Genomic DNA, 12,068 nt, shown 5'->3' with positions numbered 1-12,068 from the left:
ACACTAATGCACTGCACGCTAATGTGAGCAAACACATGTTTTTAAAGGTTTTAGAGTCATACCCCGGTGACATTGAACAGTCGTCCAAGCTGTGTTGCCACATCTTGGATGGTCTGTGGCTGCAGCTCTAACACAGGAAGCTGCCCTCCCACTGAAATCCCTCCATACCTGGAAACCACAGAGAAAAGTCTGCTTGTAGCTACTGCAGGTTGTACTACATCATTATAACCACTGGAGGGAGAACTCCACTGCATTAACACAATGTAGTTACTGTAAACCAGTGTTTGTTTGTCTTGTAGCAGACTGACTGTTTGGTCTTGTGTTATTGATAAAGTAGCATAAGTCCCGACAGCTCATTTCAAGGCTCGGTAAAACCTAGTCCTGCTTAAAAATCAATAAAGATAGTGACATTTTATATTGCACATAAAGGCAATTTTCAAATAAAAGAAAGATGAATACATGTTTGAACTTACCTTTGTTCATTCACCCAATATTTGCTCTTCAAGCTGGGAAGAGATCATACACACAGATATTACATAATAATTATTTCACACATTGGGATATGGGATATAGCTCAATCAAAGGCATTTTGAAAACTCAAAAGGTTTACGTATAGATCAATGTAGAACAGAGAATCCAGAGTATATTGACGCCCTGATGTATGGTTATTTCAAGTTTTCCACTTTCAGCTGCATAAAGGATCAAATACCTGGTTCTGATGAGGATGGGGTAGGTTTTCACCAGGTAGTCAGAGATGTTTCTGCCCGTTAGGTCCATGAGAACATCTCCTGTTGACTGGATCCTCTGATGCACGAAACAAAACACATTTTCATTTTACATTCATAGGCAGTGGTTTTGCTCCTAAGAGGATTTTAGTTGAATATACAGTATGTGAAGAGGGAATTTAGTAGTGTTGTGATTTTCAGTGTCAGTGACCCAACCAGCTACCTGTGGAGGTGGGAGGCCTCCAGCTCCCTCCGGGCACACGGGCAGCATGGTGAGCTTCCTGGATGTGCTGCATTTACATTCAGGAGACGGTCTGAGGGAAGTCCACTCAGGAGCAGCCAGCATGTCTATCAGAGCCGGGTTGACCAGGGGCATCTCCCACTCTGTGGTGATGTTGTTACATGGGAAGTCTCTGCCATTGGAAGAAAGTGCGGTCAACAAAACAGCACGGATTACAGAAAAAAAAAAGAAAAAAAAAGAAACATCTAGAGCTGCTACTCACTCCAGTGGTTCATCCACCATGCAGCGAGTCCCAAAGCCAGGCTTGTCCAGCAACACCTCGCCGAAGTATCTCATCTGAGCATCCATAGGACGCTCATTACTGCAAAGGCCACAACAATCAAATACAACATCACTAACTACACACTAACACAACTAATGTCGTAAATTCAATTGTTATTTGTATTCTATTTGCTTTTTTTATGTCTATGATTAATGTGACTATTCTTGGTCAGGTCTCTCTTGCAAAAGGGATCTTGGATCTCAATGGGACAAACCTGGTTAAATAAAGGTTATAATAATAATCGCTAAATCAGATCATTTTGTTTCCGTCAAACATTTTGCAGTGAATCCTCAATAATCACCTGAAGAAGGTGTACTGTCGTCCATACATCCAGGGGCTGAGGGTCAGACTTGGATACTCTCCAAAGGGAGGAACGATCAGCGTGAACATCAGAGCCAGGAAGACGAAACTGGCCGGGAGCACGATCTACCAGAAACAGAGACACGTGGCTGTGATTCTTTTAAACCGAACAAGCAGTCCAGTGCTACACAGTTTTATACTGAGGTTACCTGGGCGAAGAAGTCTTTGTAGGAGCGGGTGGCGTGATGCAGCCTCTTGATCAGCAGGGCGAAGAACTGTTTGATGATCAGACACAGGCCTCTGACCTGGTAGGACCCCCGGCCCGATGCACCTTCTAGGATATCACATGGGCCCTGGCCATTGGTGGGCAAACCTCCATCCAAATCTAGAAAACAGAGTTCAAGTTAAATTGCACAGCCTGACGTTGAAGGGATAGTTCAACATCTTGGCAAACTGGCCCATTGCCATAATCCCTAGTCATAGCAGTAGGTTTGTTACCTTTATTTGTCGGTGCAAGCTATTTTTAGAACAGCGGAGCAGAGCCATGAGCTGCTCAGAGCTACACTACAGAGGCTAATGGGATTTCTTGGTTTCCCTCATTAAACTCATCAAATACACAATCCAACAACTTCAAAACACTCTGGTGGACAAGTCGTGAGCTGCACATTCACCACGCTGTGAGATAATAACAGAACGTTACCAGACAGTTGTTTTAGAGAAATGTATAGAAATGTAATGCAAAACCGCTGATGCGCGTTCCCGTCGGGGGCAGTTTTTCAGCAAGCAGTCTCTGCATTTACCTTGAAAACAACTCTGTCTCATAACGTTCTGTTATTATCTCATAGCGTGGTGAATGTGCAGGTCACAACTTGTCCATGAGAGCGTTTTGGAGTTGTTGGATTTGGATGAGTTTGATGAGGGAAACCAAGAAATCCAATTAGCCTCCGTAGCGTACCTCTGAGCAGCTCACGGCTCTGCTCTGCCGTTCTAAAAATAGCTTGCACCAACAATTAAAGGTAACAAACTTACTGTTATGACTATAGGGATTATGGCAATGGGCAATGGGTTGAACTATCCCTTTAAGAGAGCAATGGGTCTTAGCTAGAGTGAAGAGGCCAGACAGCAAGCCAAGCATGTTTAGTCTGTCTGTGGACAGACAGCAGAGAGTAATACGCCTATGCCTACCTGTAGGCATGTACCTATGCATTGCCAGCACTGCTCTACTTGTCTATTGGCAAAATATGGGCCTATTTTGTGTATTACTGATGCATTAGCGACAGCTCCAAATCAAAATGTTTATCTAAAATGTCCCCAAGCTGAAGCTGTCTACGTTACACTGTTGTCAGCGGATAAAAGACTGCAGTGCAAACTCCTTTAAATTACAGAAATTCATGTCTCTTAAACAGCAGTATTTGTCCCTGAGCTGGAAGCTGAAAGCTGCTGTCACCTTTTGGTGGTTCCATATCAACAACAGCCACTCTGTTGAGTCGACAGATGCTAGCTCGAGAAATCTTCTGCACTGATTTCTTGTCTGGGGCGATTAGAGAGTGGGATACAGAGGATAAAACTCACATGATGAGAAGATGGTGGAGAAAACACGGGGATCAGTAGAAACTACACAACAAATCAATAGGAAGGGGGAGGGGGAGTGCAACAAAAAAGTTTTACCTTGTATACACTTCCTGTTGGTTGCATTCCCATCAGCAGTGACCTTTAAGAATATCTGCAAACAAATGATCCGGGCTGAAGATTAACAGATGCTCTTTATACACAGAACCCAATAACTGTGAAGGTGACGATACAACAGATTACCATAAAATTATTGTAATAAATTCTGTTTGACTACTTTTCAAATTGCTCTTTAGCACTTGTATTTTAATGATTAAACATCTCTCTTATACAAGGGGCATTCGCTGACAGTTTGATGTATTATCCTTGTTTAATGTGCTTTTGCACCACAGTGTATGGATTACTTTTATTTGATTTTACATAACAGTAACTGCTCCCATTTCTTTTGCTGCTCCACACACACACCTCCTCCAGTGACGTGTCAGACACGCCGAAGCTGCTGAGGCCGATGTCCACCAGGGTTTCCTCCAGCTCCCTGAAGAGGCTGGCGTAGGCCCGGGGCTGGAAGTCACGGTTGGGCAGCAGATAGGTGAGCTCCTGGCCGATGGCCTCGATCAGACGAGCCTGCGGCACGTGATGATGGACCAGGGCTGTGATGCTCTCCAGGTTACCTGAGGAAGATTTTCATACATTTCACCTTAACATACCACCTGCTGACGGATTCTTATTACTTTTTATTGGTGTTGTTCACAGCTCAGTTATAAAAGGTTCCTGTCGGTTCATCTTTGATAATGACATTGCCTTTAATCTCCTATAAAAAAGAATATGGACTATAATAAAATGAGATTCTCCTGCTCATCTTCCAAAGCCGTTAATGGTCAGGCTGTATATTAAAGAGTTCACAGTTCCCCATCATAACCAACAGAGCAGTTCACCCTCTAAATGCAGGTTTCAGAGAGTAAAATCAGAGGCAGAGCCGTCAGTTGTCTGGCTCCTCTCCAGAAGAACCAGCTCCCAGTTTAAGTTCAGGAGGCAGACGCCCCCTCTGGATTATAGATTAGACTTTAAACTGTCCTCTTTAATAAAACTGGCTTAAGTGAGTCCTGCATCATCTCTTTGTTACGTTGCAATAGGCAACTCCCATGATGCACCATGTACTGGCTCTGTTAACTTTGAATTTGCAGTATTAATGTGAACTGTTGGGTCTCTCTCTGTACTGTAATGTCACGTTCCTGTAAAATGCCTTGAAATAACAAGTGGTATATATATGTGATGTTATGCAGATAATACAGAATGTGTTCTTTATTCCTACAAGTACAAAAGAGGTTAAAAAAACAGTCAGTCATAGGATGTTACACAGAGTATAGTGATTACAGGGTGTTAGGTAGTTTCTAGGTGTGTTGAAAGGAGGTGATGTAAGTAGACTGACTACAGTCCAAATCAAAAGCACTATTCATGAACCTGACAAAGGGATATTATCTCATTGTCTTCATAATTTTGAAGATGGATAAAATAAAAACAGGTTTGAGGAGATGAATTTGGCATCGCAGTCGCCACAATCTCTTTGAATGAACGCCTTACCGTCCATCTGTCTGCCTGCAGCCTGGCTCTCGTCTGTGGTAGCTTTAAACTTTGAGCATTTGGAGCATACGCAGGAGCAATCCAATGTACAGTCACAGCTTGTCTGGAGGACAAAGAAATACATGAAATCATAATTAACTATTTTTTTCAAATCATATTCATCAGGACATTAGAGACAAAATGTTTTTCTCTCCAGATTAGAATGAAATTCTGGTCGAAAATGAATCCACATCTCTACCACTCACTAACTTTTGAACACAATTATACACACACACCCTCACTCCTCGCCTTTCTCACCTTGGGTATGTCATGTTTCATTCGTCGCACTAGAGTGAGGTAGAAACCAGCACCGAAACAGTTCTTCAGGAAGATCGGGGAGCCGCAGCAGTAGAGCCGACCCTGTGAGATGATGGCCACCCGGTCGCTCAGCAGGTCGGCCTCATCCATGTGATGGGTGGACATTATCACTGTGCGCCCTGCAAACCACAAAACAGAGCAGGACAGTTGGCAGTGAGCATAAGTCATTTATAAAGGTCCCATAAAGTAACATTTCTGCATGTTTTTTAATTTCATAGCAGGTCTAGGTGCTATATTAAAGCAGAAGTAAGCGGGATGTTTGTGTTAATATAAGTCTTAAATAGTTATATCTTCCGACGGCAATCACTTATATAGAGTGTTTGGTCTGAAACACGGGTCTGTCTGTCACTCTGCTCTGCTGTAAGCCGAGGAGAAAACTTTCCTTGTATCCTACAACCTTTATCCAATGAGGAGAGAGAACGGCATAAAGGGGCGGTCCTCTCTGTGTGTGCAGCCAAGGGATGCGCGTGAATGTGGTGATGTAGGGACGAGGGCGGGGACTGCTAACTCCATCAGCGAAGTTAGCCAAAACGACCGGATCGCTTACTTCTGCTTTAATGACTTCATTACAAGCTTCATTAATGTTACATAACATTTAATGCACAATGATAACACTCAGGTGATCTAAATAGTGGGTAAAAGCTACCAGTGTTTAGGGACAAGTGTGTAACAAAAGGAAACTTTAATAAATTCAAGTATTCTTCTGACATTTTTAACAGTGTATGCAGCTCTAGGACTCTATAGCCTGCTCTTTCCAGCAGGTGTCAGTGTTACCTGCACGGTATTTCAGCAGCAGGTCCCAAATGGAGCGTCTGGAGTACGGGTCGACCCCAGAGGTGGGCTCATCCAGGATCACCACCTTGGCCCCGCCGACAAACGCCAAGGCGACCGACAGCTTCCTCTGCATGCCACCTGAATTGGAAAACCACATGGTGCACGTATTGAAGCGTGTGTGCGTGTGTATGTGTGTGTGTGTGTAGTATACATGACACTGAGCGATAATACATCTGTGCAAACACCTGCACCCACACAGACCTGAGAGGTTCTGGGTCAGTTCATCCCTCTTGTGAGGTAAACCCAGATCCTGCAGCATGTTCTCCACTTCCTCCTCGGCCTCAGCTATTGGACGGCCTTTCATCAGTGAGTAGAAGAGGATCTGCTCGGCCACAGTCATGCTGGAGGAGGGGGGGGGTAACAAGAGAACAAGGGCTTCAAAACTACTCATTCGTGTCATTTTGGAGTCTCTTTCATACATGTTTTGACTAAACGTGAGGACGGTTACATACTGCTGGAAAAGGATGTTGTGTTGTGGGCACATTCCCAGAGACTGGCGGATGGTATCCATGTCTGTGCAGATGTCTTTGCCATAAATGGCCGCTGTTCCCGAGGTGGGAGGGAACATACCAGTCAAAATAGACCTGGGAGACAGAGTGAGAGGAAAAAAAGAGAGATGAGCAACAGACACTTTCCTACATGTTCAGCATTCAGATTGTCGTTTGCAGCATCTGTGTCACGTGCATGGTGGTGGTTTTCCCGGCCCCGTTGTGGCCCAGAAAGGCAGTGATCTGGCTCTCGTAAAAACTGATGCTGAGGCCGTCCACCGCCGGTCTGAGGCTGCTGCCGAAGACCTTGACCAGGTTCTGGATGCAGACCCCCTCCACCAGGCCGGCTGGCTCTGCCTCGAAGAAAGACTGACCTGCACACAGCAAACACAACCACAGCCTGCGTTTACAATACACCCAGTACGTTTAATAATGAATTACATAAGGTGACAGTCATATCCACACCTCATATCGTTTTTTTTTTCAGAAAGAAACAAAGGCTTCATTTTATTTGCTGAGTGTATATGAAAGAAGCAGGACACATACACATGATGTCAGGGTGTTGGAATGCAAAGAAAAACAGTTTCTATCACTTATTAACTAACAAACTGTGAAGGAACTGAGACGTGTGTTCACAAATGACAGAAAGTGCAAATACACTCAAGGACAACGAGTTCCCACACAGTAAAACTGACAGAAAGTGAGAGCACTGGTCCTGATAAAAGGGAGTTCTAGTTAGTTTTGGGTTGTTTTTTTTTTAAATATCTAAATAAACACAAAACAGTATGCGGCTGTTATACCGTCTTCAGCCTCCTTCCCCAGCCTCTCCCTCTGGTCCTGGTGTTCACATGAGGGATTCTCCTCCAGAGTCTTGGGCTTCTCCAGGTTGTTCTCTTCTCCTTGGTTTTCTTCCTCCTCCTCTTTCTTCTGCGGCTGCTCTCCTTGCTCCTTGTTTGCCAGGTTGTCAAAACCTTTTTTCTCCATCTCAAGCGTGTTGTTGCCTTTTCAGGAAAACAACGGGAGTATAACAACAACGACAACAGCAACAACAAGCACATTACCTCCACTGTATTTTAGACAAAAAAATGAAATGGTAAGTGCTGTGCTTACATGAAGCTGGTGTCACAGTGTTGAGCCAATAACAGGGGAGCAGAGGGAAGTAAAATGGTCGACTGATTCCATACTGTCCTGTGATCAATAGGAAAAAATAAATAAATAATACTTGAGTACCTGTAAATATGTAAATAAATAGATATTTAACTTTATTGAACTAACCGGGAAAGACATTGTCCAGGTACCAGGCCAGCACAGCATACAGTACAGTGTCCAGGCCCATCATGCAGATGGAGGTGAGGAAGGAGAACTCGTCTCCCTCCAGGGGACTCGTCTGGATATTGTCCCACTGCAAACCCAGACCCTGCTCTTCGTACCGTGACAGGTATTCTGTCCCGAAGCCAAACGCCACTTGAGACAGGAGACTCTGAGGATAGAGGCACGAGAACTTTCCAAGATACTGATACTGAAGATGGGACTAGACTTTAATAATTCACTTAAATCTTATTTATATATATATAATATCTTGTTTCTATTTGACTCTGAAGCCATGTGACACCCACCACCAGGATCTTCATGTCTTTGGTGATGTAGTCCTGCCAGGTGAAGAAGAAGATATGCGGGAGGTAAAGGGCGAAGTAAACGATGCCGCAGCAGGCTGCTGCCAGGTTGGCCTGGTTGAAGAAGACGCTGAGGAGGAAGCATTGCATGATGGTAGCCGTGGTGAAGGTGAGAAGAAAGAGGAAGAGGATGACGGGATTGCTGTAGTTAAGGACTCTTCCTCCCTGTAGGACAGAGAGAAAAAAACCTCTTGATGAAGAGTTGAAACATGACAATATATTTAATTAGATTTAATAATCTTTGCATTATAATTTACATCTAACTAATTTCCATCCACTGAGGAATGTTCAATAGAGTTTAAAAATACTTTAAAGAAAACTTGCTGCATGGAAAAATAGATATTAATTGAGTTGTGACACTTAATTGGAGTACATTCAACACACAGATGTACACATTTTAACCACTAGAGGTCAGAACAGTCCATTTTACTATAATGAGAGCACTTGTCACTTTTACAAGGTAGAGGTGTTAATTATTAATGATCATTCCCTCAGAGCCAATGACATAATTCCCATGATGTCATGGTGTTTCTTCCATTAATGATTAACAGGGTAAGTCTGCAATCGGTGATCCATTATCACTAATGAATTATTTCAAGGAAAAAGTTGTGATAATGCTTTGCAGTACAACTCAGAGGTATCTTGATATTTACAGCCAGACTCATTAACATGTTCACAGGCACACTGTATTAATCATTAACAGTCATGGGCAACACTGGTGAAATACAGATTGTAGCATGAAATCTTGAGGTAAAAATGAAAACTAAATACTATAAATGTGAAACACTGAAGTTGAGTTAATCAGAAATGTACAGGATCATCATCGAGAAAAGTCTACACACATTATTTAGAGCTAGTTTACATGCAGATAACATAATGATTAAGTATAAGGGAAAGAGAGGAATGTTTTTAAACTGTCGTCACCATGATGATGGCGGTGAGGAGAGCAGTGCTGGTGCCCATCATGACGAAGCTGTCGATAAACCACGTGGACCAGATGACACCGTTGGTGACCCCCATGGCCTTCAGGGTCTCCTTCAGGCGGAGCTCCTTCTCTAAAACAATACTCTTGACGATCATGGACACGGAGTAGATCCATGCCAGCACCATGAAGATGGGGAAACAGCGGTTCAGAGTCAACATGAAGCTGGATGGGGAGAGGAGGGGGAGTGGAAATAAAACACACAGTGAGTGATATAGGAAAACATGAGTACGTTACAAGCTGAATTAAAGTCTATTATGAATTCTGCTGTAGTTGTTTGATGTGATGTGATGTGATATTTGTGTAAAAGTTACGATGAGATCATGGTTTCCACTCACAGATCATCCACATAACAAGGGTAGGGCATCTGCTGAAGGTAAACACCCAGTGGCCACTCCTTCCCAGTGTGAGTCTTGATGATCCCATGCTCTATAATGTCCTGGAGGTACGCAAAGCCGCCCCACACGTACCGGAGATCATCCATAGGATCCGCCCTGGGGCCAGGATCCCAGTACCTGAGCAACACATACATATTTAGCCTCTGTCTTTATCTTTGTTTGGCTAAACCACATATATTCACACTTAGGGTTGCAAAATTCCGGGAATTTTCAAAATTGGAAACTTTCCATGGGAATTAACGGGAATATATGGGAATTATTGGGAATATATGGGAATAAACGGGAATAAATCCGAAATTTACAAAATTGATTGGTGAGGGTGAGTAATATTTTACCCAACATTCATGTTTTTGTGGTTTAATAAAAGAATTGTTTGTTCACACAAGAATTAAAACTTGATAAAGTTCTACTCAGAAATAAATCTGTTGAAATGTCATGTTTTTTAATTATATTATTTTGCATGGATGTCTGCTTATGACAAAACAAAATATTTACATTTATGTTTGGATATGATACAGTTTGTTTAAATTAATTAGCCCTAATTTCCAGTTAATTCTCATAAATTCCCAATAATTCCTATACATTTCCATAATTCCCATAAATTCCCATAATTCCCATGGAAAGTTTCCAATTTGGAATATTTCCAAAATTCCCCAGCTTAACTTCCCATGGAAAGTTTCTGGAAATTTTCCAGAAATTTACTGGAAATTTTCCACCCCTTTGCAACCATATTCACACTTGACTTTGATTCTAACCTGTCTTTGACCTTATTGGTGCGTTCTACTGAATCGATATCCATTCGGATCTTGAACTTCACATGGGGCGGGACACTGGTGGTCCACGGGTACATGTTCACAAAGACGAGGCCCGCCAAGAACTTGCTGTCCTCCAACAGGTTCAAAGCTCGATGGGTGACTGCATCCTCATCTGGCATGGGCACAAACTTGTCCAGGACCACACACTGGGTGAGGGAGAATGAATGAAACAGAGGTCGACATAAATGGACTGATTTCAGACCCAGAAGCATTAAACACACAGTGCTATAAAGGGATAGTTCAATATTTTGGCAAATTGGCCCATTGCCATAATCCCTATAGTCATAGCAGTAAGTTTGTTACCTTTATTTGTCGGTGCAAGCTGTTTTTAGAACGGCTATGCTACAGAGGCTAATGGGATTTCTTGGTTTCCCTCATCAAACTCATCAAATACACAATCCAACAACTCCAAAACGCTCTCGCGGACAAGTTGTGACCTGCACATTCACCACGCTATGAGATAATAATGTAACGTTACGAGACGTTTTAGAGCTAAATTCATGCGAAACAGCTGATGCGCGTTGCCTTCAGGGACAGTTTTTCAGCAAGCAGTCTCTGCATTTACCTCAAAAACAACTCTGTCTCATAATGTTCTGTTATTATCTCATAGCGTGGGATTATGGGCCAATTTGCCAAAATGTTGAACTATCTCTTTAAGTTGAAAGGGAGGCTCAGATGTGATTGTTGATTAATCCAAATTTGGTACATATATGCCCCTTATTTTTTAACCGTTCTGTCTTGGCATTTAGCTGGCTGAGTATATCTTTTTAAAAAGGCAAAAATACCAGAAGTGCAAATGTATTAAGTCTCTATAATCCACACTCTACATGCAAATTTGCAGTGAGCAGTGGCTGTTTATTCCCTGGAAAGCCGGCTTGCTAATGCCATTCACTACGGACTAATGCAAATAGGGTGGAACTTGATCCATGAGGAAAAACGCAGCAAAAAAAACAACGTTTTACCAGTGAGAATCCACCCAAAGCCGAAGCACACATGCCCAATTTGCCGTGCAAACAGAGACATGCCATTAAAATACATGCAAATACAGTACTGTATGCATTTTATAGACATAGAGTGGTGTAAACATGCAAAACAAAATGGTCCAAATCTCAAAGGACGTCCCACGCATTCATGGGATAACACTACGGCCCCACTGTGCGGTGTGGTGTGATACGCATGCATGCCACCAACATGCGGCCAACCAGCCATCAAGCCCACGGTCATTGTTGCTGCTTTATAAAGGATGGTGGATGGAGTGACAGCTGTATCTAATCGGACTCAATCGTTCCCACTCTCCCTGTCACACTCAAGTGCTGTAAGCTTCAACTTGGACAAAAACACGGAGCACCAACCATCCACCGAGCCATGCCCCCAGGTGCCCCCCGTGTCACCCCCCAGTGCGATAGGCCTCTCATCCACATTAGCTCCTGCAAGAAAAGGGGTGATTTCTACTTTGTTTCAAACACACTGGCCCACTTTAAATGTGGAGGACCTTCACCAGTGAAAGGTATGTGATGTGTTTTCATTTTTTTTTCTTTTTCTTTTTTTACCCTCCACTCCATCAGTGGTAAACAAAAGCAACTTGACAGCTAGTTTGTTTCTCTGGCTCTCGCCCACCTGGGTAGATTTCCATGTCTCCGGACAGGGAGACAAATTGCAGAGTGTAAAGACAGCTTATCTAAACTCTCACTTCACATCAAGAGTGTTATTCAGCGCACGGTGGTCAGGCAACCGAGGGCATTGAAATCAGCATGAGAGAAGACCTGTGCCTAATTTGATTATT

General features: G+C 43.0%; 1 protein-coding gene across 2 annotated transcripts in view; it reads right to left on the bottom strand.

Annotated features, from left to right (window-relative positions):
• Window positions 1-12,068, bottom strand: part of abca4a (ATP-binding cassette, sub-family A (ABC1), member 4a) — a 32,446-nt gene that overhangs the window by 6,991 nt on the left and 13,387 nt on the right. The window contains exons 13-35 of one of the 2 annotated variants that reach the window (XM_085763410.1): window positions 10,226-10,431; window positions 9,411-9,587; window positions 9,015-9,237; window positions 8,034-8,255; window positions 7,693-7,897; window positions 7,528-7,605; window positions 7,218-7,418; window positions 6,614-6,791; window positions 6,382-6,513; window positions 6,131-6,270; window positions 5,870-6,007; window positions 5,036-5,214; window positions 4,739-4,841; window positions 3,623-3,828; window positions 3,257-3,311; window positions 3,036-3,119; window positions 1,798-1,973; window positions 1,590-1,714; window positions 1,229-1,327; window positions 949-1,138; window positions 710-804; window positions 474-506; window positions 63-168 (exon numbers count right to left, since the gene is read on the bottom strand). In XM_085763410.1, the coding sequence (XP_085619536.1) occupies window positions 63-168; window positions 474-506; window positions 710-804; window positions 949-1,138; window positions 1,229-1,327; window positions 1,590-1,714; window positions 1,798-1,973; window positions 3,036-3,119; window positions 3,257-3,311; window positions 3,623-3,828; window positions 4,739-4,841; window positions 5,036-5,214; window positions 5,870-6,007; window positions 6,131-6,270; window positions 6,382-6,513; window positions 6,614-6,791; window positions 7,218-7,418; window positions 7,528-7,605; window positions 7,693-7,897; window positions 8,034-8,255; window positions 9,015-9,237; window positions 9,411-9,587; window positions 10,226-10,431 (3,351 nt within the window). The remainder of the gene's footprint in view (window positions 1-62; window positions 169-473; window positions 507-709; window positions 805-948; window positions 1,139-1,228; window positions 1,328-1,589; window positions 1,715-1,797; window positions 1,974-3,035; window positions 3,120-3,256; window positions 3,312-3,622; window positions 3,829-4,738; window positions 4,842-5,035; window positions 5,215-5,869; window positions 6,008-6,130; window positions 6,271-6,381; window positions 6,514-6,613; window positions 6,792-7,217; window positions 7,419-7,527; window positions 7,606-7,692; window positions 7,898-8,033; window positions 8,256-9,014; window positions 9,238-9,410; window positions 9,588-10,225; window positions 10,432-12,068) is intronic. The other variant, XM_085763411.1, reaches the window with a different exon arrangement.

The sequence above is a fragment of the Trachurus japonicus genome, chromosome 20, assembly GCF_045865225.1.
Source record: "Trachurus japonicus isolate A0001 chromosome 20, Traja_1.0".
NCBI lineage: Eukaryota > Metazoa > Chordata > Actinopteri > Carangiformes > Carangidae > Trachurus > Trachurus japonicus.
This window is presented reverse-complemented; position numbering and strand designations above follow the sequence as displayed.